Source organism: Erythrolamprus reginae, chromosome 1 (genome assembly GCF_031021105.1).
Source record: "Erythrolamprus reginae isolate rEryReg1 chromosome 1, rEryReg1.hap1, whole genome shotgun sequence".
Taxonomy (NCBI): Eukaryota; Metazoa; Chordata; class Lepidosauria; order Squamata; family Dipsadidae; genus Erythrolamprus; species Erythrolamprus reginae.
In genome coordinates this window covers 302,814,293-302,840,473 of record NC_091950.1, presented here as the reverse complement: position 1 = coordinate 302,840,473, position 26,181 = coordinate 302,814,293, and the positions used below count along the sequence as shown (strand labels likewise).

At 43.6% G+C, this 26,181-nt stretch overlaps 2 protein-coding genes and 1 pseudogene across 2 annotated transcripts in view; 2 read left to right on the top strand and 1 right to left on the bottom strand.

Annotated features, from left to right (window-relative positions):
* Positions 1-1,500: 1,500 nt before the first annotated feature.
* LOC139174825 (ribosome biogenesis regulatory protein homolog) lies at positions 1,501-8,826 on the bottom strand (annotated as a pseudogene).
* Positions 8,827-9,405: 579 nt separating this feature from the next.
* Positions 9,406-26,181, top strand: part of LOC139157052 (uncharacterized) — a 288,628-nt gene continuing 271,852 nt past the window's right edge. Inside the window, exon 1 of the mRNA XM_070733394.1 lies at positions 9,406-9,744. The gene's annotated coding sequence lies outside the window, so the exon portion shown is untranslated. The remainder of the gene's footprint in view (positions 9,745-26,181) is intronic.
* On the top strand, positions 10,527-21,707 carry LOC139157055 (amine sulfotransferase-like). The gene is made up of 7 exons (XM_070733400.1): positions 10,527-10,619; positions 10,835-10,984; positions 11,727-11,929; positions 13,996-14,122; positions 15,347-15,441; positions 17,774-17,954; positions 21,387-21,707. Exons 2-7 carry the CDS (start codon positions 10,843-10,845, stop codon positions 21,524-21,526), a joined length of 888 nt encoding a protein of 295 aa, XP_070589501.1. The 5' UTR covers positions 10,527-10,619; positions 10,835-10,842; the 3' UTR covers positions 21,527-21,707.

Here is a 26,181-nt window from a genome sequence, read left to right as displayed (position 1 = left end):
AGTTATATGCCTTCATAGTTGATGCAAAACATTATTGTTAAGAAAACTCAAGAAAACAACAGAATGAAATCCTATAAAGGACCAGGAATATTTCAGGTATTAAAAGTGACATTCTTCAGACATATCCTCAGTTTAACATAGATCCAGTGAAGGGCTACCAAATTTTTTACTACCACATTGTGGGCGTGGCTTATGCAGGATGCCCTGCATTTTCTTTCAACATCTTTCAGTGCAAATTGGGTACTCGGGTGGAGCTCCATTTTTGCTACCCCACTGCAATTCTATTTGGTGGAACCTTGGTAGGATGGAAATCAATGAGACAGCAACACATTAGTCAGTCTACATGGAGGGCGAATTTAGTAGTCTGTCGCAGTTATGTACAGATTTAGTAGTATATCGGCAGTTGCTGCTGGACTTAGGTATAGAGTGCCAAAAGCCTATTATGGTATATGAAGAAAATCAGTCAGCTATAAGTATGGCAAGTCTTCGGAGAGGGACGGCATACAAATCTAATAAACTATAACTATAACTATAAAGCTGCCAAAACGAGATCGAAACACACAGACTTAAAGTACCTGAATGGCAGTGTGTGAAGGATGGGATGATCAAACTTGAGTACTATGAGAGTACGGATAATGTAGCTGTCACCAAGGCACAAAGAACTAAACTACATGTTGAGAATTGTACTAGGTACAATGTGAGACAGTAAAGATGAAATTGTATTGAATGGCAACTATATTGTCCACCCCAAGGGGGGAGATTGTTAGTACATGGTACTTACCAACTTTGGGGTTGCAATATGGTAAACTAACAATGTTAGTCTATGTATGTAAAGACTGTCTTTAAGAACTTTGACTTGATTGGCTATAAGAGGGTACCAGCAACCTTCCCTGTTGAGGGAGTTACTTTGAGATATCTTTGATTGTGAGTCTGTATTATTCTAGCTGTGTGCGGTTTGTAATCTATTGTTAATATTGTTGTATGTTTATAAATAATAATATTGTTCATACTAAGTTTGAGTCTTTAACTGGCTAGCCCACATTATCTACACCACTGCAACAACTCTGCTGAGTGTACGTCGAAGGTTTCGCACAGGGCTGCACCGAGACATGCTAACAAATACATATTCTTTTTCAGTTAAAACTAATCAAGATGTAATGGATTGTGTCTATTGCCCAAGATCTCCATATAGGTGATAATTAATGTTGGCTGAACCGAACTTGCATAGTTCGATCTTCACCTTCTGCGAGCTGGATCAAGCTGGAGGCACCCCGTGATTGGTTTGCTTATGTCTTCTTTTACCGTAGCCACCACCGTTGAGGTTATCTGGGGCTGGCGATGGCGGCTTTGAGGGCTAATCCCAAATCCAGGAGCTCCCCACAGGTTTCAGACAATTACACTTTTCTCCAGCTCGATCTGGACAAAAGCTCAATCTGAGTCAGAGCCTTCCCCGCCTCCCCCTCCCGCCCACCGCCTGCTTGAAGCTGCCAGCTGGGATCCTTAATAGCCGGCTGGCAGAAACTGCCTCCCGAGCCCTCTTGCCCAGCGGGAGGTGAAGCGCTGGGGGGAGACAGCAAGGGTGAGGTTCAGGGCAGGCTTCTTGCTACTCAGGCTGCGGGCTAGCTCCAGGTGCCGCTTCTTCTCCCCTTCCAGTGGAGACGCGAGCCAGGATAGCAATGCGGCTCATCTCAGCCCGGTCTTGGTGGCCAGTCAGGTGGAGGTCGGCGGCCGGGCGGCCCCACTGAGCACACACCAGGTTCCTCAGGTGGTTGAGCTCATTGCATGCCACCTGCTCGCGCTTCTCATGGCGCCGCTTGGCAAACTGGTCCTCCATGGGGTTGGCCAAGTTGGGCACTTCCAAGAGCCAGTCATGGGAGGAGTCGCCGCCGGCTCGATGGTAACCCCAGTGCCACCTCCACTCCTAGACATCTTCGTCCCAGACCAGCATGCCGCACATTGGCCAGATGCCCTTGAGGCACGCGAACTGCTCCTACTTGGGAAGCTGCTTCTCCCTGGGCAGGTGCGTTGATGGCTTGGGCAGCCAGGCCACCATGGGCCGTGCGCCAGCTTCCAGCTGCTCAGATGGCAGCACCAACAGCTGGCCCACCAGCAGCTGCGTGTTGTCCTGGGCCAAGGCCCGCAGGCTTTGATGTCATGGAGACTCCTTCCTGACCTGTGGCTTTATTTCCTCAACTCCCCTGTTTTGGCCCCGGCCAGGAAGGAGTCTGCGTGACATCAAAGCCCCACCCCTGGAATACCCTCATAGGCGGCAAGCAAATGGGATTCCCCACCTTCTTTTCCTTGCAGTGCCATTACCGAGGCGGGGAAATTTTGGGCTTGGAGGCGGTGTAGCTCTCCCCCCCTGTTGCGCTACAAAGAGTGCTGGGGTGAGCTAAGGCTGCCCTGGGCAATGGACGCAACAGTGGGGAAGAGCCGCGCTGCCTCCGAGCCCAAAATTTCCCCACCTTGGGAAAGGCACTGCAAGCAAAAGGAGGCGAGGAATCCCATTTGCTTGCCACCCACGAGGGGATTCCAGGGGCAGGGCTTTGACATCACAGAGACTCCTTCTTGGCCGGGGCCAAAACAGGGGAGTTGAGAAAGAAATAAAGCCACAGGCCAGGAAGGAGTGGCTTTATTTCCTCCTCAACTCCCCCATTTTGGCGGGGAAATTTTGGGCTCGGAGGTGGCATGACTCTCCCCCACTATTGTGCCCAATGCCCAGGGCAGCCCGTGGCCGCCTGTCTCCTTTTATTTCTTACGGAAAAGGTGCGGCTGTGGCATCCAAGCCTTTTCCAAAGAAATAAAAGGAGACAGGCAGACACGGGCTGCTTTGGCGGAAGACGGAAGGGCAGGGCCAGAAGTGTTGGGGTTCGGGTTGGGGTTCAGGTTCGGTGAACTTACCCAAGCTCCGCCGCCAAGTTCCTCCGAACATGCCGAACTCGAACTTCGTTGGGTTCGCCCAACACTAGTGATAACAATTAATGTGTTATCTGAATTAAGAAATGGATTATGCTTTTCTACCTTTTAATGCTAAGGTAATGGACAATAGCACGAGGACTACACAAGCACTGAAACCTATGGACGACTTCTGGTGCTTTACAATACTCTGTAATTGGTTTACAGTCAACATATTGCTTCCAACAACCTGGATCTTTATTTTACCATAGGAAGGATGGAAGGCTGAGTCAATTTACACAAAGTTGTAAAGTTGTCTACATTCAAGAACAAATCATGAACCTAAGGCAAATCATGTGAAAATATATGAAGAATCTTTAGGACAAACAAATATAAAGCATCTAAACAATTATAACACTGACAGAACAAAATTGAACTCTGGTCTTTTCCTCCCTTGCATCTCACCATGGACAAAGGTATTCCAAAAACTACTTATTTTTCTTTTTGTCATAATATTGTCCTCTTCTGGTCCCCAAACTATATCTGAGACAGCTAATTCTACAAGTCCACAAGTCTTAAGGTTGCTAGAAATAAGAAACAGTGTACTACAACCTTTTCAAGTATCATGATCAAGAAGAGTATGTGCAATAGGACATTAGTTCACAAATACTTTCCAGGGATGTCCACATTTGCTCTTCATGGGTAATAGCAATAGAAATAGCCCTTAAGACTTATATACAGCTTCATACTGCTTTACAGCCCTCTCTGTAAGCTTCTTTTACAGAGTCAGCATTATTGACTCCCACAATCTGGGTTCTCATTTCACCAACTTCAGAAGGATGGAAGGCTGAGTGAACCTTGAGCCACTGACAATTGAACTGTTGGCAGTTGGCAGAATTACCTTGCAATACTGCAGCCTAACCACTGCACCATCCTGGTGCTTAAAGTAAGCTTTTGGAAAGGCATAAGAAGACATCCCCTGGACTTTATGAGAGCTTTTGATAAAAACTCTGATAATGAAAACACACATATCAAACCACCCAAACTATCTACACACTTATGCACAATGGTGTAGACCAGTGTGTTCCCAACCTTGGCAACTTGAAGATATTTGGAGTTCAACTCCCAGAATTCGGGCAATTCTGGGAGTTGAAGTCCAGGAATCTTCAAGTTGCCAAGGTTGTGAAACACTGGTGTATACAACAACAATTTTCTCCATGGAAATATCCATGAAGCAGACAATAATATAGAAGTGATTTGTTATGAACTTCTGATCTCTTATTACTCTTTTGGTCAAGAATGTTTGTGCAATTGTTGCATCTGAACTGATAAAGTTTAAAGTGCCAGCTAAAATTTGCAAGCATTTATTTGAATAAATGTGCAGTTACACTAAATGAGGATGTTATAATTATTAACCCAATGTATTGAACTTTGCTGCATTTGCAGAAAACAAGCATATCAAGATCGTGTAAGTTCAATTAAAGATTGCAACATTGCACAATAAAATCATTCCTTGCATAGCCTGAAACATGTACTTTCCTATACAGACTACACAATAAGCACACTAGGTCCCTTGAAATTCTACAGCTTTCATTTCCTATGCATATATAAAGTTCTCCCTTCTTCATTTGGCCAAAATCTTTTGTTTTTGTTGCCTTCCAGCAGCTCCATGGGAGCTGACCTCTATAGCTCTATCACATATTTTTCAGTGAATATTCAGAAGCCACAGCATGCAATGCAACTCTTGTTCATATGGACCGACAGTTGATCCAGCATGAAATTCTAATTATATATTCTCACCATATTGAATGGGTTTTCAAGGAACAGCTAAGATTTTTCTGGTATGATTGTAACTATTTAGAATGGCTCTTAGATTTGCATCCAGGTACTGTTCCCTTTGGAGAGGGACAATAATATAACAACTCTTATGTAAGTTTATATGATATATGTAAATTGGAATTGGGAATCAGGTTTGGGCAAAAAAAAAATGCAATACCTTTATGCCGTCAGGCTTTGGGCATCAAACCTCAGCCTCTTGCCATTGAATGTTTAGTATGTTTACGCTTGTAATTGTATGAATGATTTTAATATTTAGCTTTTTTATAATGTTTTAAATTAACTGTTTATATTAATTGGGTCTAGTTGTATTATTGTATACTGTTTAGTCATTAATGTGCTGTGAGCTGCTCCTAGTCCACAGAGAGGGGCGACATACAAGTCCAATAAATAGATAGATAGATAGATAGATAGATAGATAGATAGATAGATAGATAGATAGATAGGTAGGTAGGTAGGTAGGTAGGTAGGTAGGTAGGTAGGTAGGTGAATAGATAGGTAGGTAGGTAGGTAGGTGAATAGATAGATAGATAGATAGATAGATAGATAGATAGATAGATAGATAGATAGATAGATAGATAGATGATAGGTGGGTGGGTGGGTGGGTGGGTTGGTGGGTGGGTAGGTAGGTAGGCAGGTGAATAGATAGATAGATAGATAGATAGATAGATAGATAGATAGATAGATAGATAGGTAGATAGATAGGTAGGTAGGTAGGTGAATAGATAGATAGATAGATAGATAGATAGATAGATAGATAGATAGATAGATAGATAGATAGATAGATAGATAGATAGATAGATAGATAGATAGATAGATGATAGATGGGTGGGTTGGTGGGTGGGTAGGTAGGTAGGTAGGTGAATAGATAGATAGATAGATAGATAGATAGATAGATAGATAGATAGATGGGTAGGTAGGTAGGTAGGTAGGTAGGTGAACAGATAGATAGATAGATAGATAGATAGATGATAGATAGAAAGATAGATAGATGATAGATAGATAGATAGATAGATAGATAGATAGATAGATAGATAGATAGATAGATAGATAGATAAATGTTCTGACCGCATCTCCTATTGATAAATCCACATTTTTTAATATACAGTAATTATTATTAGTATTTATTAGATTTGTATGCCACCCCTCTCCGTAGACTCGGGGTGGCTCAGAACAGTGATAAAAACAATACATGGTAACAAGTCTAATAATTAAAATCTAAAATAACAGTTTTACATTACAAAGTCTTTAAAAAAAACCCCAGTAGATAAAATACATACACACAGTCATATCATGCACAAAGTTACATAGGCAAGGGGGGGATGTCCCAGTTCCCCCAAGCCTGACGACAGAGGTGGGTTTTAAGGAGTTTACAAAAGGCAAGGAGGGTGGGGGCAGTCCTAATCTCTGGGGGGAGTTGATTCCAGAGGGTCGGAGCCGCCACAGAGAAGGCTCTTGCCCTGGGTCCCGCCAGATGACATTGTTTAGTCGACGGGACCCAGAGAAGACCAACTCTGTGGGACCTAACCGGCCGCTGGGATTCTTGCGGCAGAAGGTGGTCTCGCAGATATCCTGGCCCAGTGCCATGAAGGGCTTTATAGGTCATAACCAACACTTTGAATTGTGACCGGAAACTGATCGGCAACCAATGCAGACTGCGGAGTGTTGGTGTAACATGGGCATACTTAGGAAAGCCCATGATTGCTCTCGCAGCTGCATTCTGCATGATCTGAAGTTTCTGAACACTTTTCAAAGGTAGCCCCATGTATAGAGCGTTACAATAGTCAAACCTCAAGGTGATGAGGGCATGAGTGGCTGTGAGCAGTGACTCCCGGTCCAGATAGGGCCGCAACTGGTGCACCAGGCGAACCTGGTCAAACGCCCCCCTCGCCACAGCTGAAAGATGTTTCTCTAATGTGAGCTGTGGATTGAGGAGGATGCCCAAGTTGCAGACCCTCTCTGAGGGGGTCAATAATTCCCCCCCAGGGTAATGGACGGACAGATGGAGTTCTCCTTGGGAAGCAAAACCCACAGCTATTCCGTCTTATCAGGGTTGAGTTTGGGTATGTTGTTCATTGACTGGACATGGGGTGGAGATGTAAAGCTGGGTATCATCCACGTACTGATGATACCTCACCCCATGCCACAAGGGAGAGAACTTGGGGTCAACCTCTGACCCCCCACTAACACCAACTGCAACCAACCAGAGAGGTAGGAGGAGAATCACTGAAGAACAGTGCCTCCCACTCCCAACCCCTCCAGCCGGCGCAAAAGGATACCATGGTTGATGGTATCAAAAGCTGCTGAGATGTCAAGGAGCACCAGGACAGAAGATAAACCCCTGTCCCGGACCTGCCAGAGATCATCCATCAACACGACCAAAGCAGTTGCTGTGCTGTAACCGGGCCTGAAACCCGACTGTTGAGGACCTAGACAATCGGCTTCTTCCAAGGACCTCTGGAGCGCCACCACCTTCTCAACAACCTTCCCCATAAAGGGAAGGTTGGAGACTGGGCAATAGTTATTAAGTGCGGCTGGGTCCAGGGAAGGCTTCTTGAGGAAGGGGCACACAAGTGCCTCCTTGTAGGGTGCTGGCAAGTACCCCCTCCCCAAAGAAGCATTGACAATCTCCTGGACCCAGCTCCATGTCACCTCCCTGCTGGCCGAAACCAGCCAGGAGGGACATGGATCCAGTAAACAGGTGATGGAACTCACAGCTCCAATGGCCTTGTCCACTTTATCAGGTGTCACCACATCAAACTCTTCCCAGACAGGTGGACAAGTATGGGCCTGAGTCACCTCGACTGACTCATTGTCATAGTGACTCATTGTCAGTCGACTCTGCTATCCAATCGGAGTCGAGGTCTGCCCAGATCCGAGCGATTTTATCAGCGAAAAATGTATTAAAATCCTTGGCACTACTCTGCAAGGGCTCCCCAACTCCCCCCTGGTTAAGAAGGGAGCGGGTCACCCTAAACAGAGCGTCCAGGTGAGATTCCGCTGATGCAATCAAGGCGGCATGATATGCACATATGCCGCCTTGAGCGCCACTTTGTAAGTCTTAATATGAGCTCTTAGAAGTGTTCGATCAGATTCTGACTTACTTTTCCTCCATCGCTTCTCTAGACATCTCTTCTGGCATTTCAACTCCGGAGCTCCTGGTTGAACCATGGGGCTCTACGGGGTCTAGTGCCCCGGAGAGGTTGCAATGGCGCAATCTGGTCAAGAGCCTCCACTGCAGCCTTGTTCCAGGCCTCAGCAAGAGACTCTGCCAAACTGTGGACAAGTGTATCTGGAAAACCCCCAAGCGCCCTCTGAAAGCCCTCTGGATCCATCAGGCATCTGGGGCGGAACCTCTTAATCGGTTCCGCCTTCCTGCGGGGAAGGATTGGATCCAGGAAGTTAAGCCGCAGTAGAAAATGATCTGACCATGACAAAGGCAACACTTCTAAGCCCCTTAGTCTCACATCATTACTCAATTGCTCAGAGAGGAATACCATGTTGGGTGCATGCCCCCCCACCTCATGAGTCAGCCCCTGTACTACTTGAGTCAGGTCCATGGCTGTCATGGTGGCCATGAACTCCTGTGCTAGTCCAGAGGTTTCACCGAGCGACGGCAGGTTAAAATCCCCCAAGACAATAAGTCTGGGGAACCCCACTGCCAGCCCGGCTACCTCCTCGAGCAGCACAGGCAGGGCTGTTGACACGCAGCTGGGAGGCAGGTATGAGAGTAACAAGCCCACCTGAATCCCTAAGTCCAACTTCACCAGGAGGGACTCGCAACCCACAATCTCTGGAGCAACGAGTCTACGCAGGAAAAGGCTCTCCCTGGCTACTAATAGCCACTCCTCCCCCCCTTCCCTGGGGTCGGGGCTGATGCCATATCCAAAACCCGGTTGGGCAAATTTCAGAGAGAGGAACTCCTCCCTCCGGGCCCAGCCAGGTCTTGGTCACACAAGCCAGGTCGGCCTCCTCATCCAAGATCAAATCCCGGATGAGGAGAGCTTTATTTACCGCCGACCTGGCATTTAGTAGCAGCAGCTTGAACCCAGGGCCAGAATTACACTCATCACCAGTTCTTTGAGTTGAGCTCATGGAGCCAGAAGAAGGGATCGCTACTAAGCAGCGATCCCTCCTTACCCTGGAATGGCTAGCTCCATGGCCCCTGCCATATCTGCCTCTCCCCAGCAAGACTGGGATATTTTGACCTTCTGCCACCCCAGAGATAAGTGCCCCCTCCCCTCCTGCCTCTCCAGCATCAGGTGTGCCAAGAATTTCATTCATATCGTATTCTTTCACTTCATGCATATTATAATCCCACCCACCCCATTTCATCTACCATCCTCCTCCCATCCACTCCCATTCACACCATTCCATTCATTCCAGTAGTTATAGACATTGTTAGGTGACCCCAATAATTAATTTAAAATGAAAATTAATTAAAACATTAATAAAATAGTCCATTCACTCATAACATATATAAGTTAACCCCTTAAATTAGTTAAGAAAGAATTAATATACATCCATCCTAATTATCTATCAATTAAAATCCCCAGATAATTTAACTAAAAACAATAAACATAAAAATTTGGCTATAAAATATATAAAATATACAAAAAATATATAGAATATATAACATATATAAAATAGGTATGATATCAATGTACCCTCTAATTTTTATTCGGTGTGGGCGGAAAAGTATAGTGTCTGAGCGACAGTCCCTTTGGGACTGGGCGGCATAGAATAAATAAATAAATAAATAAATAAATAAATGAATGAATGAATGAATGAATGAATGAATGAATGAATGAATACATAAGAAAAAAATCCCTTCTTTTTTATTAAAAGAAATTAATAATTAAAAAAAACCAAAATCCATTACTATTAAAACTAAATCAACCAGCAAAACCAAAAACATAACTATTAAAAACAGGTGAGGGCTGGGTTTTTTTTCTCTGTTATTATTTAAGTGCTTTTACCCTATGCTTTAAATCAAGAGTCACTTCTCTCTCTGTTTTTCTCTCTTTCCTGTCATTCTCTGCCTCAATCATTTTCTCATTTCTCTTTTCTCCCCTTTTTTCTATCATTTCCCTCTATCTCTTCCTTCCACTCTTCTCTCTCTCTTGCTTTCTCTGTCTCTCTCTCTCTTTCTTTCTTCCTCTCTCTCACTTTCTTCCTTTCTCTCATCTCTCTTTCTTTCTCTCTCTCTCTCCCCCTCTTGCTCTTTCTCTTTTTCTCTCTTTCTCATTTTCTTTCTCTCACTCACTCACTTTCTCTCTTGTTTTCTTTCTCACACTCTTTCTCTCGTTCTCTCTCTCTTGCTATCTCTTTCTCTCCCCCCTTTCTCTCTCTCTCTCTTTCTCACTATCTTGCTGTCTGTTGCTCTCACTCACTCTCGTTCTCTCTCGGTTCTTCTCAGTGGAGGCTGGCGAAGGTAATATTAAATGTCGGGGGGCGTGGGCGGTTGCGCGCACTCCCTATCTCCATACCAGCTAACTCGGAACATTCAAAATAAGAAAAGCCTTCGCCGGCGATGGGGATGGGGAGTGCACAGCCATGAAAAAGGGTGCGCGGGAGGGGTGTTTTGGGGCGCACGGGTGCACGGGCGCACAGCTTTCAGGGAACAGTGGATGATATGATACATTCAAAAGGTGATACAAGACTACATCAGCTAAAAAAGTTCCCCTTGACCCATTTTACATTTTTAAATTAGGTAATTATTCAATCCTGTTATTCATTTTTGGAATACAGAACACTGCTAACACAATGATTGACTAAAGATCAGCCTTCTTCAATATTTAAGCACACTGCTGGAGTTTAAGGAGCCATTGGAAATAAGATGACTTAAGGACATGATATGACTGACTGTTAGAGAATATATAGATTAGGTAAGAAAAGAATTGCAATTAGCATGTTCTTAACATTGTAATTAAAACTTTCTCTTCTACCCAGAACATTTAGATTCAAAGAAAAACTAATCTTTAAACATATATACCATTTTTTTTAATTTTAGCAAGATTCATGATTTTTAAAGAACTGAATTAATACAATATTGACCATAATGTAGGAAGCATTGATAATTGCTTTATTATTACATCAACAGTTGAAGAAATGGAGCCAGAGGATAAGTCCCTGTTCAAATACAAAGGATTCTATTTCATAACTGGCTTGGTCTCACCTGAAAATTTAGATACACTGGACAGTTTTAAAATCCATGATGATGATACATTCATAATCACATATCCTAAATCTGGTAAATTCAAAATTAATCTTGTCTCTAATGTTGTTACTTAGTTCCTCAGTATTTTGGTTGCTGTAACTCTGTTGTGTTATAACCAGATTTTAACATTTAGCATATTTTAAGAAGCTGGAAATATTGGGAAAATAAAGCTTATATTTATATTTTATTCTGTGTTGCTGAATGGGTCACTCTTAGCTAGTCACTCTCCCTCGCCAATCTATCTCGCAGAGTTGTTGTGAGGAAAATAGGAGGAGGAAGAAGTCTTAGATATATTTGCCACCTTGAGTAAGTTCTAAAACTAATAAAGGCCAGATAGAAATAAATGTGCAAATAAATAGCAATTCATTTCTCATCCATCCATCAGCTTACTCTATCATTTTCATTGGAGTTAATTATATTTATGCATCTCTGAAATGTTTGCTATTCGGAGTGGTATAGTGGTTAGAGTGCAGCACTGAACGTTACTTCAGCTAACTGCTAGCTCTCATTCAGCAGTTCAAATCTCACCACCGGCTCAAGGTATACTCAGCCTTCCGTCCTTCCGAGGTGGGTAAAATGAGGACCCAGATTGTTGGGGGCAATAGGCTGATTCTGCAAACTGCTTAGAGAGGGCTGTAAAAGCACTATGAAGCTTTATATAAGTCTAAATGCTATTGTTATTTCTATTCTCCCTGATAGGAAGCTTAGCTTTGCATAACGTCAATCTTCTCCAAATAATAATGGGTGAATTAATTTAATTATTCATTGTTTGCAGGGACAATATGGACTCAGAATATTGTCAGCTTGATTCTTTATGAAGGTCATCGAGATGGAACTGAAAACATTACCCTGCTTCGCAGGGCACCATGGCTGGAGTATGATATTTTCCATGTATATTTATGCCCATCACCTCGTATCATTTCTTCCCACATGCCCTACTATTTGATACCCAAAGGATTACAAAATAAAAAAGGAAAAGTAGGATATATTTTGTTTACTTGTCAGGTGTAGTGGGGTGCTGTCTGCATTCTTTTCTGTTCTTTTAGCTCTGTATGTCAGCCTTGCTATGTTTCATCCTTAAACTGTGCTTCAGTTTTCATGAGAAACAGGGGTGGGGTAGGTGTTGGAATTTGGGAGGGGGAAGTCTGCTGGACGGGCCCAAGTAAGTTTTGTTTCTTCTGGTGAAGGCCAGGAGAGTTTTGTTTCTCCTGGGAAGGGGTAAGAAAGGGTACGTTAGTGGCATGCATTCCAAAAATATGATGAAGTTGTGTCCACCTAACGAAGATGGACAATGGGGATTGGTTGCTTTGCCAAGGGGGGCAATTGGGATTACTTTGATATGGGCAACTATCGCACTCTTTTCCTCAGACTTTCTTTTCTTTCAATGCATTCACTTCTGATTTAGTAAAGTTCACTTTTGAAGTTCAAAATGGACTCTGAGATATACTTTTCTTAAATTTTGAGCAAAGCCAACTTAACATTGTATCTGAATGTTTTATTGACCAATATACAATGGTACAAATCAGTGCTAAAATCAGAAGGTCATGCCCAGCAGAAGTAGCTAAGAATCGAACTGAAAATTGAACCCCCTAAGCTTATTTTTCCCAAGGTGACACTCCCAGATACATCGTAACACTTTTTGTTCCATGGACAGTTGCTAACTTAACATATCAGAAGGATATCCAGTTGAGGGGTACTAAAGAGCCCTCAAACTGCCGTCTCAAAATTTCAAACCTCAGTCACACATGCCCATCACCAGGAAACTTCAGTGGTACAAAATGCAGCAAAAATGGGCATTTGTGTATTGTATAGCACTGCATACATTACACTTTGCTTTGGAAACTGCATTGACTACTAGCTTATTTCTAGATCTTATTCATGGTGCTGGTTTTGATCTTTAAATCTTCATCAGTTGGGAACATGTTATTTGAAGGGCCTTCCCTCCCCAGTTGCAACTATGCATTCCCCCACGTCAAGCAGGAAGGCATGTCGGGATCCCATCATTTAGGGAGATTTGTCAGTCAGGATCCCTGAGGAAAGCCTTTACTTCTGTGGTCTCTGCCATATGGAAAATCATTGCTCCAAGACGAGGTTGGCCCCATTCCTGTTGGTCTGCTAGAAGGCTCTTAAACAAGGTTTTGCTAATGAGCTCTGAGATCCCATGATATACAGTGATCCCTCCATTATCGCGAGGGTTCCGTTCCAGGACCCCTCGCGATAATCGATTTTTCACGATGTAGGGTTCCGGAAGTAAAAACACCATCTGCGCATGCGCGCCCTTTTTTTCATGGCCGCGCATGCGCAGATGGTGGGGGTTTGCGTGTGGGTGGCGGGGAAGACCCAGGGAAGGTTCCTTCGGCCGCCCAGCAGCTGATCTGCTCGGTAGCGCAGCAGCAGCGAGGAGCCAAAGATCGGGGTTTCCCAGCCGCCCACGCAAAGGGGAAACCCCGATCTTCGGCTCCTCGCTGCTGCTGCGCTACCGAGCAGATCAGCTGCTGGGCGGCCGAAGGAACCTTCCCTGGGTCTTCCCCGCCGCCTCGGCTCCTCGCTGATGCCCGCCCGCCATTTGCCGCTCGCCTGTTCGCCCGCCCGCCATTTGCTGCTCGCCCGTTCACCCGCCCACCCGCTGTTTGCCGCTCGCCCGTTCACCCGCCCGCCCGCCGCCCGCCGCTCGCCCGTTCACCTGCCCGCCCGCCGTTTGCCGCTCGCCCGTTCACCCGCCCCGCCCGCCGTTTGCCGCTCGCCCGTTCACCCGCCCCACCCGCTGTTTGCCGCTCGCCTGTTCACCTGCCCGCCCGCCGCCCCACCGCTCGAGAGCAAGAGGAAGGAAGAGAGTGACGTCATCGTGGGAAAAATCGCGATATAGTGTTTCGTGAACATCGAGATCGCGAACATCGAGGGATCACTGTATTAGAGCCCATTAGATGAATGTGTGAGAGAAACTTGATGCACTCTCTGTATGCTTTGCTGTCAATCTGTCTTTTTTTCTTGGTTTTGTCTTGGGTGTTTTTTTTTTACTGGGTATTATCATCTTTCTCTTACAGATTATTTATGTGCTTAGAAATCCAAAGGATGTCTTGATTTCTAACTATCATTTTCACAAACTATTTCTCAAAGTAGAAACACCTAAAGACTTTGATACATTTGTTGAGAAGTTTTTGGCTGGCAGAGGTAAGAAGAATTTGATCATGACAATGTTTTGTCACTTTTTGTTATGGATTATGAGTATGTTTCAATATGCTTGTCACCAAGAGTAAACAATCTACCCTCTCTCCTAATATAAGAAACTAATAATGATTCTTTATACTCATGTAGTAATTTGTGTAAACTCTATACATATATTTTATAATACAAAAGATGGGTAGAGAAGAATGCAGTGTTCCTAGGACAACTATGAAATAAAAGTGAGTGGAAGAGGGAAAAGAAGCCAGCTTATTAAGAGAGAGAGATTAGAAATACTAAGATATATTTAATGTGGAAGAGAAAATAGGAAGAAATTGTTTAGTGGCTCAAAATTGGGATGTGAATGAATTTGAATGGATGTATAGAATCTAACATTTTTTAAAAATGAATATTAGTTAAGGAACCAGTTACTCAAATGAAATTTCATGGGAAGCTTTTTAAGTGTTGGAAAGATAAAAGAGCTAACCAGAGTTAATTCTTTGAATATTTGAAGAAGTATAAAAGAATTAAAGCAAATTGCTCCAAAAATCAAGATAAGAAAAGCACAGAAATCAAACAATATAACAGTACTGTGACAAAAATACCCCTTTAATTTGAAGAATTCAACCACATTAGTTACAACTCTCATTCCTTCTCTGTCCTCTCTGCATTTAGTGATTTTAGGGCAGCCCCTCAGTTGTCCTCTCATACTTTGATCTTTAGGCCCACCAGGCCCACAATGAAAAAAAATGAAGCATTAACAATGTGAAAAGAACCATGGTGGTGCAATATTTAGAATGCAGTACTGCAGGCTACTTCTCTTGACTACCGTCTGCCGGTAATTAAGCAGTTGTAACCTCAACAGGCTCAAGGTTGACTCCACTTTCCATCTTCCGAGGTCGGTAAAATGGGGAGCCAGATTGTTGGGGGAAATTGGCTGACTCTGTAAACCATTTAGAGAAGGCTATAAAGCAGTATATAAGTCAAAATGCAATTGCTGCTATCCCTGAGAGTGATGGTCAGCTGGATCGTTGCATCACTGAGAAAACAACTGAAATCAGTGACTTTGAAGAGAACTGTCATGGGTATTTGGGTAGCCTCATGGATATTAGGGTAGCCTCTAGTTGAGCTGTCATGCTTTGATGTTTAGGCCCATCAAGATCATAAAGATAAGTGGAGGAAATTCAAGAATTAATCCTTATGTTTATGTTAAACTTATTTATCTCCTATCAGTTTATTGTAGTTCATGGCTAGACCACGTAGAAGGCTGGTATGCTCATAAGGGTGAATTCAATATTCTCTTCCTGTCTTATGAAGAAATGAAAAAGGTAAGATGTTTTTGTGTTGTATAGTGCTATATCAACAACCATCAAACACACAAAGCTTTAGAAACAACGGGATGCGTAAATAATTTATTCCAATAGGGAGTGGCAGAGGTTACCACAGAATCCCTCTTGGTTATTTATTATCTCCTGGAGGACTGCTGAGATCTCTGAAGAAAAATAATTTTCGGTCTCTTCAAAAGGAAGGAGGATGATAAGGGAAACTAGAGTGCTGTCACCTTGATATCAAAAACATTAATAAAAGGCGTCTTTGTGAGCACTTGGCTTGTCATGCTAGAATTCACAGGATGCATGTCTTGTAAACAGGGTCAGCAAAACAAAATTGATTTAATTTTTAACAGATTTACATAATAAATAAGGGAAATCCAGTTAACAGAATGTAGCTGTAATTAGAAAACTCTTAGCTAAAGTTTATTATAATATTTTCCTGTTTGGGCTCAAAAGAGATTGAGTCAACTCAACTGCATTTTTAAGAGAGGTCAAGGCATTTTTTAGCCTGGTGTGGGAATTAGACAACCTCTGATGCAGCCAAAATTGCTAAGAATACAAGAGTCTGAATCTTTGGCACACAAATATATTGCAAGCTTGCCTCTTGAAAACATTTGCAAGATGATATTTCACTAATTTCTCCTAAAGCAGCAATTATTTATTTTGTTCATTGATATTGCTCCTATGTACAGCTTTCATTAAAAAATACTTTATCTCAAAGTATATGTTCCATATGCTCTCTACCTTTGAAAAGTGTTCGGAAACTTCAGATTGTGCAGAATGTGGCCACAAGAGCTATCATGGGGTTACCTAGATTCGCCCACGTCCCTCGAACACTCCGTGGCTTGCATTGGCTGCCGATCAGTTTCCGGTCACAATTCAAAGTGTTGGTAATGACCTACATGGCATCAGACCATAATACCTCCAGAACCGTCTTCTGCCGCACAAATCCCAGGTCCCATTGACTAAACAATGTCATCTGGCCGGCCCCAGGGGAAGTGCCTTCTCTGTGACGGCCCCGGCCCTCTGGAATCAAAACTGCCCCCACCCTCCTTGTCTTTCGTAAATTGCTTAAGACCCACCTGTATCACCAGGCATGGGGGAATTGAGATATCACCCCCAGGCTTATATAGTTTTATGTATGGTATGCTTTTGTTGTATGGTTTTAAATAATGGGTTTTTAGATGTTTTTAAAAATACGTTACATTGCCATATTGTTATTATTATTGTTGTAAGCCACCCCAAGTCTGTGGAGAGGGATGGCATACAATCTAATAAATTATTGTTATTGTTGTTGTTGTTATGTCAATGCAATACAGCAAATGAGATCACTATGCTGGATTTCGTATTTCATCATCAGTCGGGCACTTCCCAAGCACCTAGGACTGTGTGATGTAGCGGCGAATTATGTTTGCCGATCCCAGTAAAGCGGCCTTTTGCAATTGACAGATGGAGATTTTGTCAATTCCAATGGTTTTCAAATGTCCGCTGAGATCCTTTGGCACTGCGCCCAGCGTGCCAAGTACCACTGGGACCACTTTCACTGGTTTATGCTTCGTATTTCACTAATTTCTCTAGCTGCTTCTCCTCAATTCTGCTGTCCCCTGGGATTGCGATGTCGATGATCCATACTTTCTTTTTCTCCACAATCAGGATGAAGTCAGAAGTCCCACAGTAGTTTTGCTTGTTCATTTTCGACCACTTTTTCAGGCTTATGATTCCACCAGTTCTTTGCCACTGGTAAATGGTAGTTCCGGCACAAGTTCCAGTGGATCATCTGTGCCACAGCATCATGTCTATGCTTGTAGTCAGTCTGTGCGATCTTTTTGCAGCAGCTGAGTATGTGATCGATTGTTTCATCTGTTTCTTTACAGAGTCTGCACTTTGGATCATCTGTTGATTTTTCAATTCTGGCTTTGACAGCATTTGTTCTAATGGCCTGTTCTTGTTCCGCCAGTATTAGTCCTTCTGTCTCCTTTTTGAGTTTTCCACTTATGAGCCATGACCAGGTCTTTTCTTTATCCACTTTGCCTTCAATCTTCTCCAAGAACTGGCCATACAATGCTTTGTTCTGCCAACTGTCCATACGACATTGAGTTACAGGTTTTCTGTTCTGGTGCTTAGTTTGCTTCACCTTGAGATTATTGTTATTGTTATTGCTGTTGTTGTTGTTGTTGTTATTGTTATGTAGGAAAAGAATTAAAATTAAATATACAAGGTATGTATAAGGAAGTAATAATCTTCTGAGTTCCCCAAATATATTAACATCATTTTCCATCTATCCCCCATTGTTAGGAATGAACTAATTTAAAGCTGTATCAAATTGCAGGATCTGAGAAGTTCTGTACTGAAAATATGCAACTTCCTAGGAAAAAAACTAACTGAAAAGGAGGTGGATGATGTGGTGGAGAAAGCTACATTTGATAACATGAAAGCGGATTCTAGAGCAAACTACACATTCGTGCCTCATGGTTTCCTAGATTTCAGCAAAGGAATCTTTCTTCGCAAAGGTAGAGTAGTAATAATTCATTATTTGGGGCTATGCTTTTGGAATATGCCAGGATTCGCTTGTACACAGTTCAGCAGAGTCCCTTGCTGCAGCCTGGAATTTGGCTGTGACGGAAGCTCTAGACTGAATTGCGCCTTTGCGATCTCTCTGTGGCAACATACCCTGGAGATCTCCTTGGTTTACTGAGGAGCGCCAGAGAATGAAATGCCAGAAGAGAAGTCTATAGAAGCGTTGGAGAAAAACCAGATCCGAATCTGACTGAACACTTGTAAAAGCTCATATTAAGATTTACAAAGTGGCGATCAGGTCGACAAGGCATGCATACAATGTCAGCCTGACTGCACCTGCAGAATACCTCCCGCCGCCCTGTTTAGGGTGACTCACTCCCTCCTTAATCGAGGGGAGTTGAGGAACCATTGCAGGATAGCGCTGAGGCATTTATGAGCTGGGGTGGCACAGCAGGTAGAGTGCTGTACTGCAGGCCACTGAAGCTGACTATAGATCTGAAGGTCAGTGGTTCAAATCTCATCACTGGCTCAAGGTTGACTCAGCCTTCCATCCTTCCGAGGTGGGTAAAATGAGGACCCGGATTGTGGGGGCAATAGCCTAATAAATAAATAAATAAATAAATAAATAAATGAATAGATTTAATATGTTTTTTGCAGATAAAATCACTCAGATCCAGATTGATTTTGACTCCAATTGGAACACAGAGTCGGCTGACAATGAGTCAGTCGAGGTGACAGGGCCCCGTCTTAGCCCACCTGTTTGGAGTGAGTTTGGCCTGGTGACACTTGATGAAGTGGACAAGGCTATTGGAGCTATGAGTTCCGCGAATTGCTTATTGCACCCGTGTCGCTCCTGGCTGGTCTTGGCCAGCAGGGACATGACATGGAGCTAGGTCCAGGAGATTACCAATGCTTCTTAGAGGGAGGGGTCCTTTCCAGCTCCCTACAAGGGGAAACTTGTGTGCCCCCTTCTCAAGAAGCTTCCCTGGACCCAGGCATATTTAATAACTATCATCCTGTCTCCAACCTTCCCTTTATGTGGAAGGTTGTTGAGAAGGTGGTGTCACTCCAGCTCTAGTGGTCCTTGGAAGAAGCCAATAATCTTGGCCCTTGATAGTCAGGATTCAGACTTGGCTACAGCACAGAAACTGCTTTGGTTGCGCTGATGGCTAATTGCTGGTGGGCCCAGGACAGGGGTTTATCCTCTGTCCTGATGCTTCTTGACCTCTCAGTAGGCTTTCAATACCATCGATCATGGTATCCTTCTGCGCCGACTGGAGGGGTTGGGGATGGGAGGCACCATTCTACAGTGGTTCTCTGCCTACTGCTTTGGTCAGTTGCAGTTGGTGTTAGTAGGGGGTAAGAGGTTGACTCCTAGGTCCCTACCTTGTGGGGTTCCTCCGTGGTCAGTCCTCTCCCGCCTGCTGTTTAATATCTACATGAAACTGCTGGGTGAGATCATCCAAGGGCAGGGGGTGATTTACCATCAGTACGCTGATGATACTCAGCTGTACATTTCCACCCCATGTCCACTCGGTGAAGCAGTGGAAGTGATGTGCCAATATCTGGAGGCTGTCAGGGTCTGGATGGGTGCCAACAGGCTCAAGCTCAATCCAGACAAGATGGAGTGGCTGTGGGTACTGCCTCCCAAGGACACATCCATCTGTCCATCCATTACCCTGGGGGTGGAATTATTGATCTCATCAGAGGGGGTCCGCAACTTGGGCATCCTCCTCATTCCATAGCTTACTTTAGAATATCATCGTTTGGCTGTGGCGAGAGGAGCATTTGCCTGGGTCTGCCTATGCACCAGTTGTGGCCCTATTTGGACAGGGAGTCTTTGCTCACGGTCACTCATGCCCTTATCACCTTGAGGTTGAACTACTGCAATGCTCTCTACATGGAGCTACCTTTGAAGAGTGTTTGGAAACTTCAAATCATCCAAAATGCAGCCACACAAACAGTCATAGGCCTCACAAGACATGCCCATATCTCACCATCACTCTGCAGACTGCATTGCCTGCCGATTGATTTTCGGACATAATTGAAAGTGTTGGTTATAACCTATAAAGCCCTACATGGCATAGGACCAGATTACGTCCGAGACTGTCTTCTGCCACATGAATCCCAGCTTCTGGTCAGGTCCCACAGAGTTGGTCTCCTTAGAGCCCCATCAGTCAAACTATGCCGGCTGGCGGGACCTAGGGGAAGAGCCTTCCCTGTGGGGGGCCCATCCTCTGGAATCAGCTCCCTCCAGAGATTCAAACTGCCCCCACCATCCTTGCCTTCCGAAAAAGTCTAAAGACTCATCTTTTCTGCCAGCCCTGAGGTCATTAGATCTTCCCCCTGACCAGTGAATGTTCTTAGTGTGCTCAATTGAGTGAATGATAAGGAATGTTTTAAAGTGTTTTTAAGGATTTTTAAGGTTTTTAATTATGTTAATTGGATCAAGAGGTATTACTATGTATTTATATATGTTGTGAGCTGCCCCGAGTCCTCAAAGAGGGGCAGCATACAAATCCAATTAATAAATAATAAATATATACCAGAGTATTCTAGAGTCATATGTGAAAGCATCTGTTTGAGAGCTAAGAACAGCCAACATTAGATCATGCAACAGAGGACAATGACCCCAAGCACATCAGCAAAATGACCATTGAATGGCTAAAAAAAGAAAAGAATCAAGGTGTTGCAATGGCCCAGTCAAGGTCCAGACTTCAACATGATTGATATGTTGTGGTGGGACCTCAAGTGAACTGTACATAAACAAATGCTCACAAACTTCAATTAACTGGTTGTAAAGAATAGTGGGCCAAAATTATTCCCAAATGAAATCAAAATCCTCCAAACCTATTGATTTTTAGGTTTTACACACATAGCTTCTCCATTTTAGCTTTCTTGTTATAAAATAAATCATGACATGGTTTATATCATGTTCATCTGAGGTTGTATTTACTTACTTTTAAGAACTGCTAAGACCTGATTTTCAGTATATTGTCACACATAAATAGCAATAGCATTTAGATTTACTGTATATACTGCTTCAGTCTTTACAGCCCTCTCTCAGTGGTTTACAGAGAGTACATATATTGCCCCCAACAATCTGGGTCCTCATTTTACCAATCTTGGAAGGATGGAAGGCTGAGTCAACCTTGAGGCTACTGAGATTTGATCTGCCCAACTGCTGGCAGCCGGTGATCAGCAGAGGTAGCTTGAAGTACTTCACTATAACCACTGCGCCACCAACCCATAGAACTGAAACAGGGTATACTTCCTTTATCCATAGGTATACTTTATACATTCATTCACAAACCTAGTTACAGAAATATGTGTAACAATGAAATTTTTCATGACAGGATGACATAAATAGACTAGTTTAATTGAATACAAAAACTGTTGACATATTTTTAACCATTGTTTCCCAGGCACTATTGGGGACTGGAAGAACAACATGACTGTTGCCCAGAATGAAAGGTTTGACCGTGTCTTTAAGGAGAGGATTGAAAAGCTGCCTTTCAAGTTCTGCTGGGATATTCAGGAGGATCCTGAGACTATTTCCAACTGAATGGAAGAAAATAATGAGTGATACACACCTTTTGAATCAGAAATGGATCATGAGGTCTTTTTCTGCCGTCAGTCTTCTATGTTTCTATGTTTCTAAATGAACCTCCAAGAAGAATCTTTATAGGACCTTGTAATGTTTAATTCTCAATTCTACAGGAATCATAAAACAGAGCAACATTAAATTCTGTGTTGTTATTAAATATTGTATGACATTTGTTTATTGATTTAGATTTCCATAGCTACCTGACTCTGGGTGTTATACATGAAAGAGAGACCCACAAAGACAAGATGGCAAATAAAAATATATGAAAAGAAACCAACATATTCGCAACACCTAAAACCATTTATTATATTTTCTGCCTCCCTGAAAATGTATATTGCTTGATTAATTTGGTAATCTTATTTCCAGGGTATAATATTCCATACAGAGGAAGTCATCACAGAGAAGGCCCTTCTCCTCGGTCCACAAGATGCACCTCCCTAATAGATGAGATCAACAACCTACATTTTCTTCCCAGTCTGGTGGGCTATGGCAGCGTTTCCCAACCGGTGTGCCGCGGCACACTAGTGTGCCACGAGACACAGGCAGGTGTGCCGCCAAGCTCTCCGCCCGATCTGCCCCCTCTCCTCCGCCGCTGCCCCCTGCCTTGGGGCACGACTTCTCTCGCGGCGGCGGCGGCTGCAGCTTCAGCTCCTCGGGACGAAAGCGCTCCCAGCCCTCTCTCGCAGCCCCCTGGCTGGGAGCGCTTTCGCTGCGAGAGAGGGCTTTCTCTATCCATTTCGGGAATGCACGCCCCGCCCCTCTCTCGCGCGGACCGCTCCCCTTTTCTCTCAGCCCTCGCTGGCTTCGCTTCTCAATCCCTCCCTCCTTCCGTCTTTCCTTCCCCTCAGCCGTTCTGTCTGGGGGTCTCCCGCTCTTCCCTTCCCCGCCTCCCAGGCTTTGCCTTTGCCACCCCCGCCCTTTTTTGGTTGACAAGGAGTCCTTTGCCGCATCCCGCAGTTCGCACTCGGCTCGAGGCCGCTTTCCCTGGCTGCGCTCGGAACCGACAGGGCGCTGCTCTTTCTCTCTCTCACTCTCTCCCGTGAGGTGGGGGAAGGGGAAAAAAAGCAACAAAAAACCTTCTTGCAGCGTGCCCGCGCTCGTCCCTTCAGCAGCGAGGGAGGGAAGTCAGAGGGCGAGGGAGTGAGCGAGCGCTCTTGTCCTCGGTGCCCTCTGCAGCCTGCCTTCCTTCTTCTTTGCCGCCGCTGAGGGACGGAGAGAAAGATAGAAAGGAAAGAGATAGAAAGGAAAGAGGGAGGGAGAAAAGAGGGAGGGAGGGAGAGAGAAAGAGAGACATAGCAAGAGAGAGAGAAAGAAAGAAAGAAAGAGATAGCAAGAGAGAGAGAAAGAGATAGCAAGAGAGACAGAGAGACAAAGAGATAGCAAGAGAGAGAGAGAAAAAAAGAGAGAAAGAGACATAGCAAGAGAGACAGAAAGAGAGCAAAAGAGAGAGAATGAAAGAGAGATAGCAAGAGAGGAAGAGAGAGAGCAAGGGAGAAAGACAGAGGGAGGGAAGGAGAGAGAAAGAGAGCAAAAAAGAGGAAGAAATAAAGAAAGAGGGATGGAGAGAGAGAAAGAAGGGAAGGAAGGAAGAGAAAGAGGGAGGGAGAAATAGAGTGAAATGGAGGAAGAGATTTTTTTGGTCCAAACTTTTCTTTAGCCCCCCCGCGCCCCCCCCCATCCCCCCGTTCAGTGTTCCCCAGGATTTTGAAAATATGAATAATGTGCCGCGGCTCAAAAAAGGTTGGGAAACACTGGGATAGGGTAACAAAGGACAAGCGGTCTTTCAAACATCCTGGCTCCAAGCCACATAGAGGTTTAAAAGATGACATTGGGGTTTGTAGATTAGTTTGAATTTGACTAGAAAGATTTTAGCTTTCAAAATACAGTGATACCTCGTCTTACAAACCCCTCGTCATACAAACTTTTCGAGATACAAACCCGATGTTTAAGATTTTTTTTTTGCCTCTTCTTCCAAACTATTTTCACTTTACAAACCTAAGCCACCACCAGTGGGGTGCCCTGCCTCTGGACTTCTGTTGCCAGAAAAGTGCCCATTTTTGCACTGCTGGGATTCCCCTAAGGCTCCCTTCCATTGGAAACCCCACCTCCGGACTTCCATGTTTTTGCGATGCTGCAGGGGAATCCCAGCAGCACAAAAACGGGCGCTTCGCTGGCAATGGAAGTCCGGAGGTGGGGTTTCCCAGTGAGGGGAGCCTCAACAAACTCGCAGCATCACAAAAACACAGAGGTCCGGAGGTGGGGTTTCGAGGACTTCCATGTTTTTGCGATGCTGCAATTACGCTGAGGCTCCCCTCGCTGGGAAACCCCACCTCTGGACTTCTGTTGCCAGCGAAGCACCCATTTTGGCACTGCTGGGATTCCCCTACTGGAATTCCCCTGCAGCATCACAAAAACACAGAAGTCCGGAGGTGGGGTTTCCCATGGAGGGGAGCTCAGGAGAATCCCAGCAGTGCAAAAACGGGCGCTTCAGCTGGCAAAAAGGGTGAGTTTTGGGCTTGCACGCATTAGTCGCTTTTCCATTGATTCCTATGGGAAACATTATTTCATCTTACAAACTTTTCATCTTACAAACCTCGTCCCGGAACCAATTAAGTTCGTAATACGAGGTATCACTGTAGAAGATTATTTTCATTTGATAACTTAGAGTATGGTGACTATCAGTGTTTATAAATTGGTGTTATTTCTTAAACCTAGAGAGTGGTTGTAATGTTAAAATCTCTGAAATAAAAGAAAGTCAGAGGTCTTTGTTATGTTTGTTAAATGTATTTTTCCCTTTTGGGTACCTTTAATGTGTTTTGTCATTCCTTTTCTCTTTTATGTTGATTTCTGTTTTAATATATGGTGATGAAACTTTGTAAAGATACTATAAGTGATCCTGGCTTTATGCTATTAAGTTCTTTTATTAGTCAATGTCATCACATTAAATAGAATTGGCAAGCTCCTGTCCTTGACTGATGCCAAACCCCCCCCCCCAAAAAGCTTACTACAACATGTTAATGTATCCCAAATTTCTTGCCTTTCTCATCTGACATCTCCACCCTCCCCTCTCTTTATGTTTGAACCCCCCTCCTTTTTTTAGTTTAGTTTAGTTTTATTGGATTTATATGCTAACAACAATCATAAACAATGTACAATAAAATCCAATACTAAAAGCAAATTTAAAACCCCTTAATATATAAAAACCAAACATACATACAAGCATACCATATATACAGTTGTGACGGCCTAGGGGGAGAAAAAGTCTTAATTCCCCCATGCCTGGTGGCAGAGGTGGGTTTTAAGCAGCTTTTGAAAGGCAAGGAGGGTGGGGGCAATTCTGATCTCTGGGGGGAGTTGGTTCCAGAGGGTTGGGGCCGCCACAGTGTGTCATGGGGAGAAGCATTGATTGCTAAATGGTGGACATGTTGAATTTTTTTTACCTCTTATTTGGGTGCCCTGAGCAAAATTATTTCACAGTAGATGGCTTATTGGGACACACTTAGGAAGCTAATTGGAAAAAGGACTTATGGATATTCTGAGAAGCAGCAATTTTCAAGCTACATCAGTAACACTTATTTTTCAAGGGCCCATAATTTCCAAAGATGACAGAGACCACAGAGTGGGTGGTCTGTACCTATGCAAATGCAAGTGAATTTATATTGTGTTCATTTATGTCATATATAAAAAAAATTACAAAATTTAGAAAATGTTCCGTACAGGGCCCATATAGCATGGCTCTGAGTTTAAGGAGATGCATTAATACATTTTTATCATTTTTAATTAGTAACATGAACTTTAAAAGTCATTGTTATTTTTTAAAAAATGGCTATAATTTTCTGCAAATCCAAAAATAGTTACACAGTAGAGGAAAAGTGAAATTCCACTGTCTTCCTCAAATTGCCTTTCTAATTGCTTACGTTATGGACACTCTGAGAAGTCTCCTGCTTGGACGTAGTCCAAAATCTTGGACAGATTTTTGTAAATTATATGCCTTCATAGTTGAAGCAAAATATTACTGTTAAGAAAAATTGCATGTGATATCAGCAGAATGGAATTGTATAAAGGACCTGGAATATTTCAGATATTAAAACTGGCATTTTCAGTCATCGATTTTAACACCCATCTTCTATGGCAAACAAAGTAGAAATAATAGAATGTTAGTATCTTCTAAAAACTGATTAATCAGATGTACTATGGTTTTTGATCTGTCTCAAACAGAAGCTTTCATATTAAGAAATAAAATAATAATTATCCGCCCTTACAACAAGAGCAAGAGGAGACAGCTGCTGGTCCTTCCTATGCTTAGGCCTGGGAACAGGCATAGGCTGCAACCCAATGGGCAAGTGGTCCCTGGTGGGTGGGTTGGAGGGCGCTGTGGCGGCCTGAGGCTTGTCCGCAGTGGGACAGTTGGACTTACCCTTGGTCTTGGCATGCTTGATCACTTCAGCCATGGTAGACAGCAGAAATCTATCAACAGGAAAAAGAAAATTTATTCCTACCGTTATCCTTGTTTTTCTTTTATTTTGTCCTTATTTTTACTTATTTTTATTTATTTTTGCTTTTTGTTTTTTTCCCTGTATACTCAAAATGTATAAATACACACAAATATACAT

Excerpts from the sequence above, each read along its gene's own strand:
- LOC139157055 (XM_070733400.1), top strand. The coding sequence starts at position 10,843 with ATGGAGCCAGAGGATAAGTCCCTGTTCAAATACAAAGGATTCTATTTC. Across the intron at positions 10,985-11,726 it reads AATCACATATCCTAAATCTG|GGACAATATGGACTCAGAAT; the intron begins GTAAATTCAAAA and ends CATTGTTTGCAG. Across the intron at positions 11,930-13,995 it reads TACAAAATAAAAAAGGAAAA|ATTATTTATGTGCTTAGAAA; the intron begins GTAGGATATATT and ends TTTCTCTTACAG.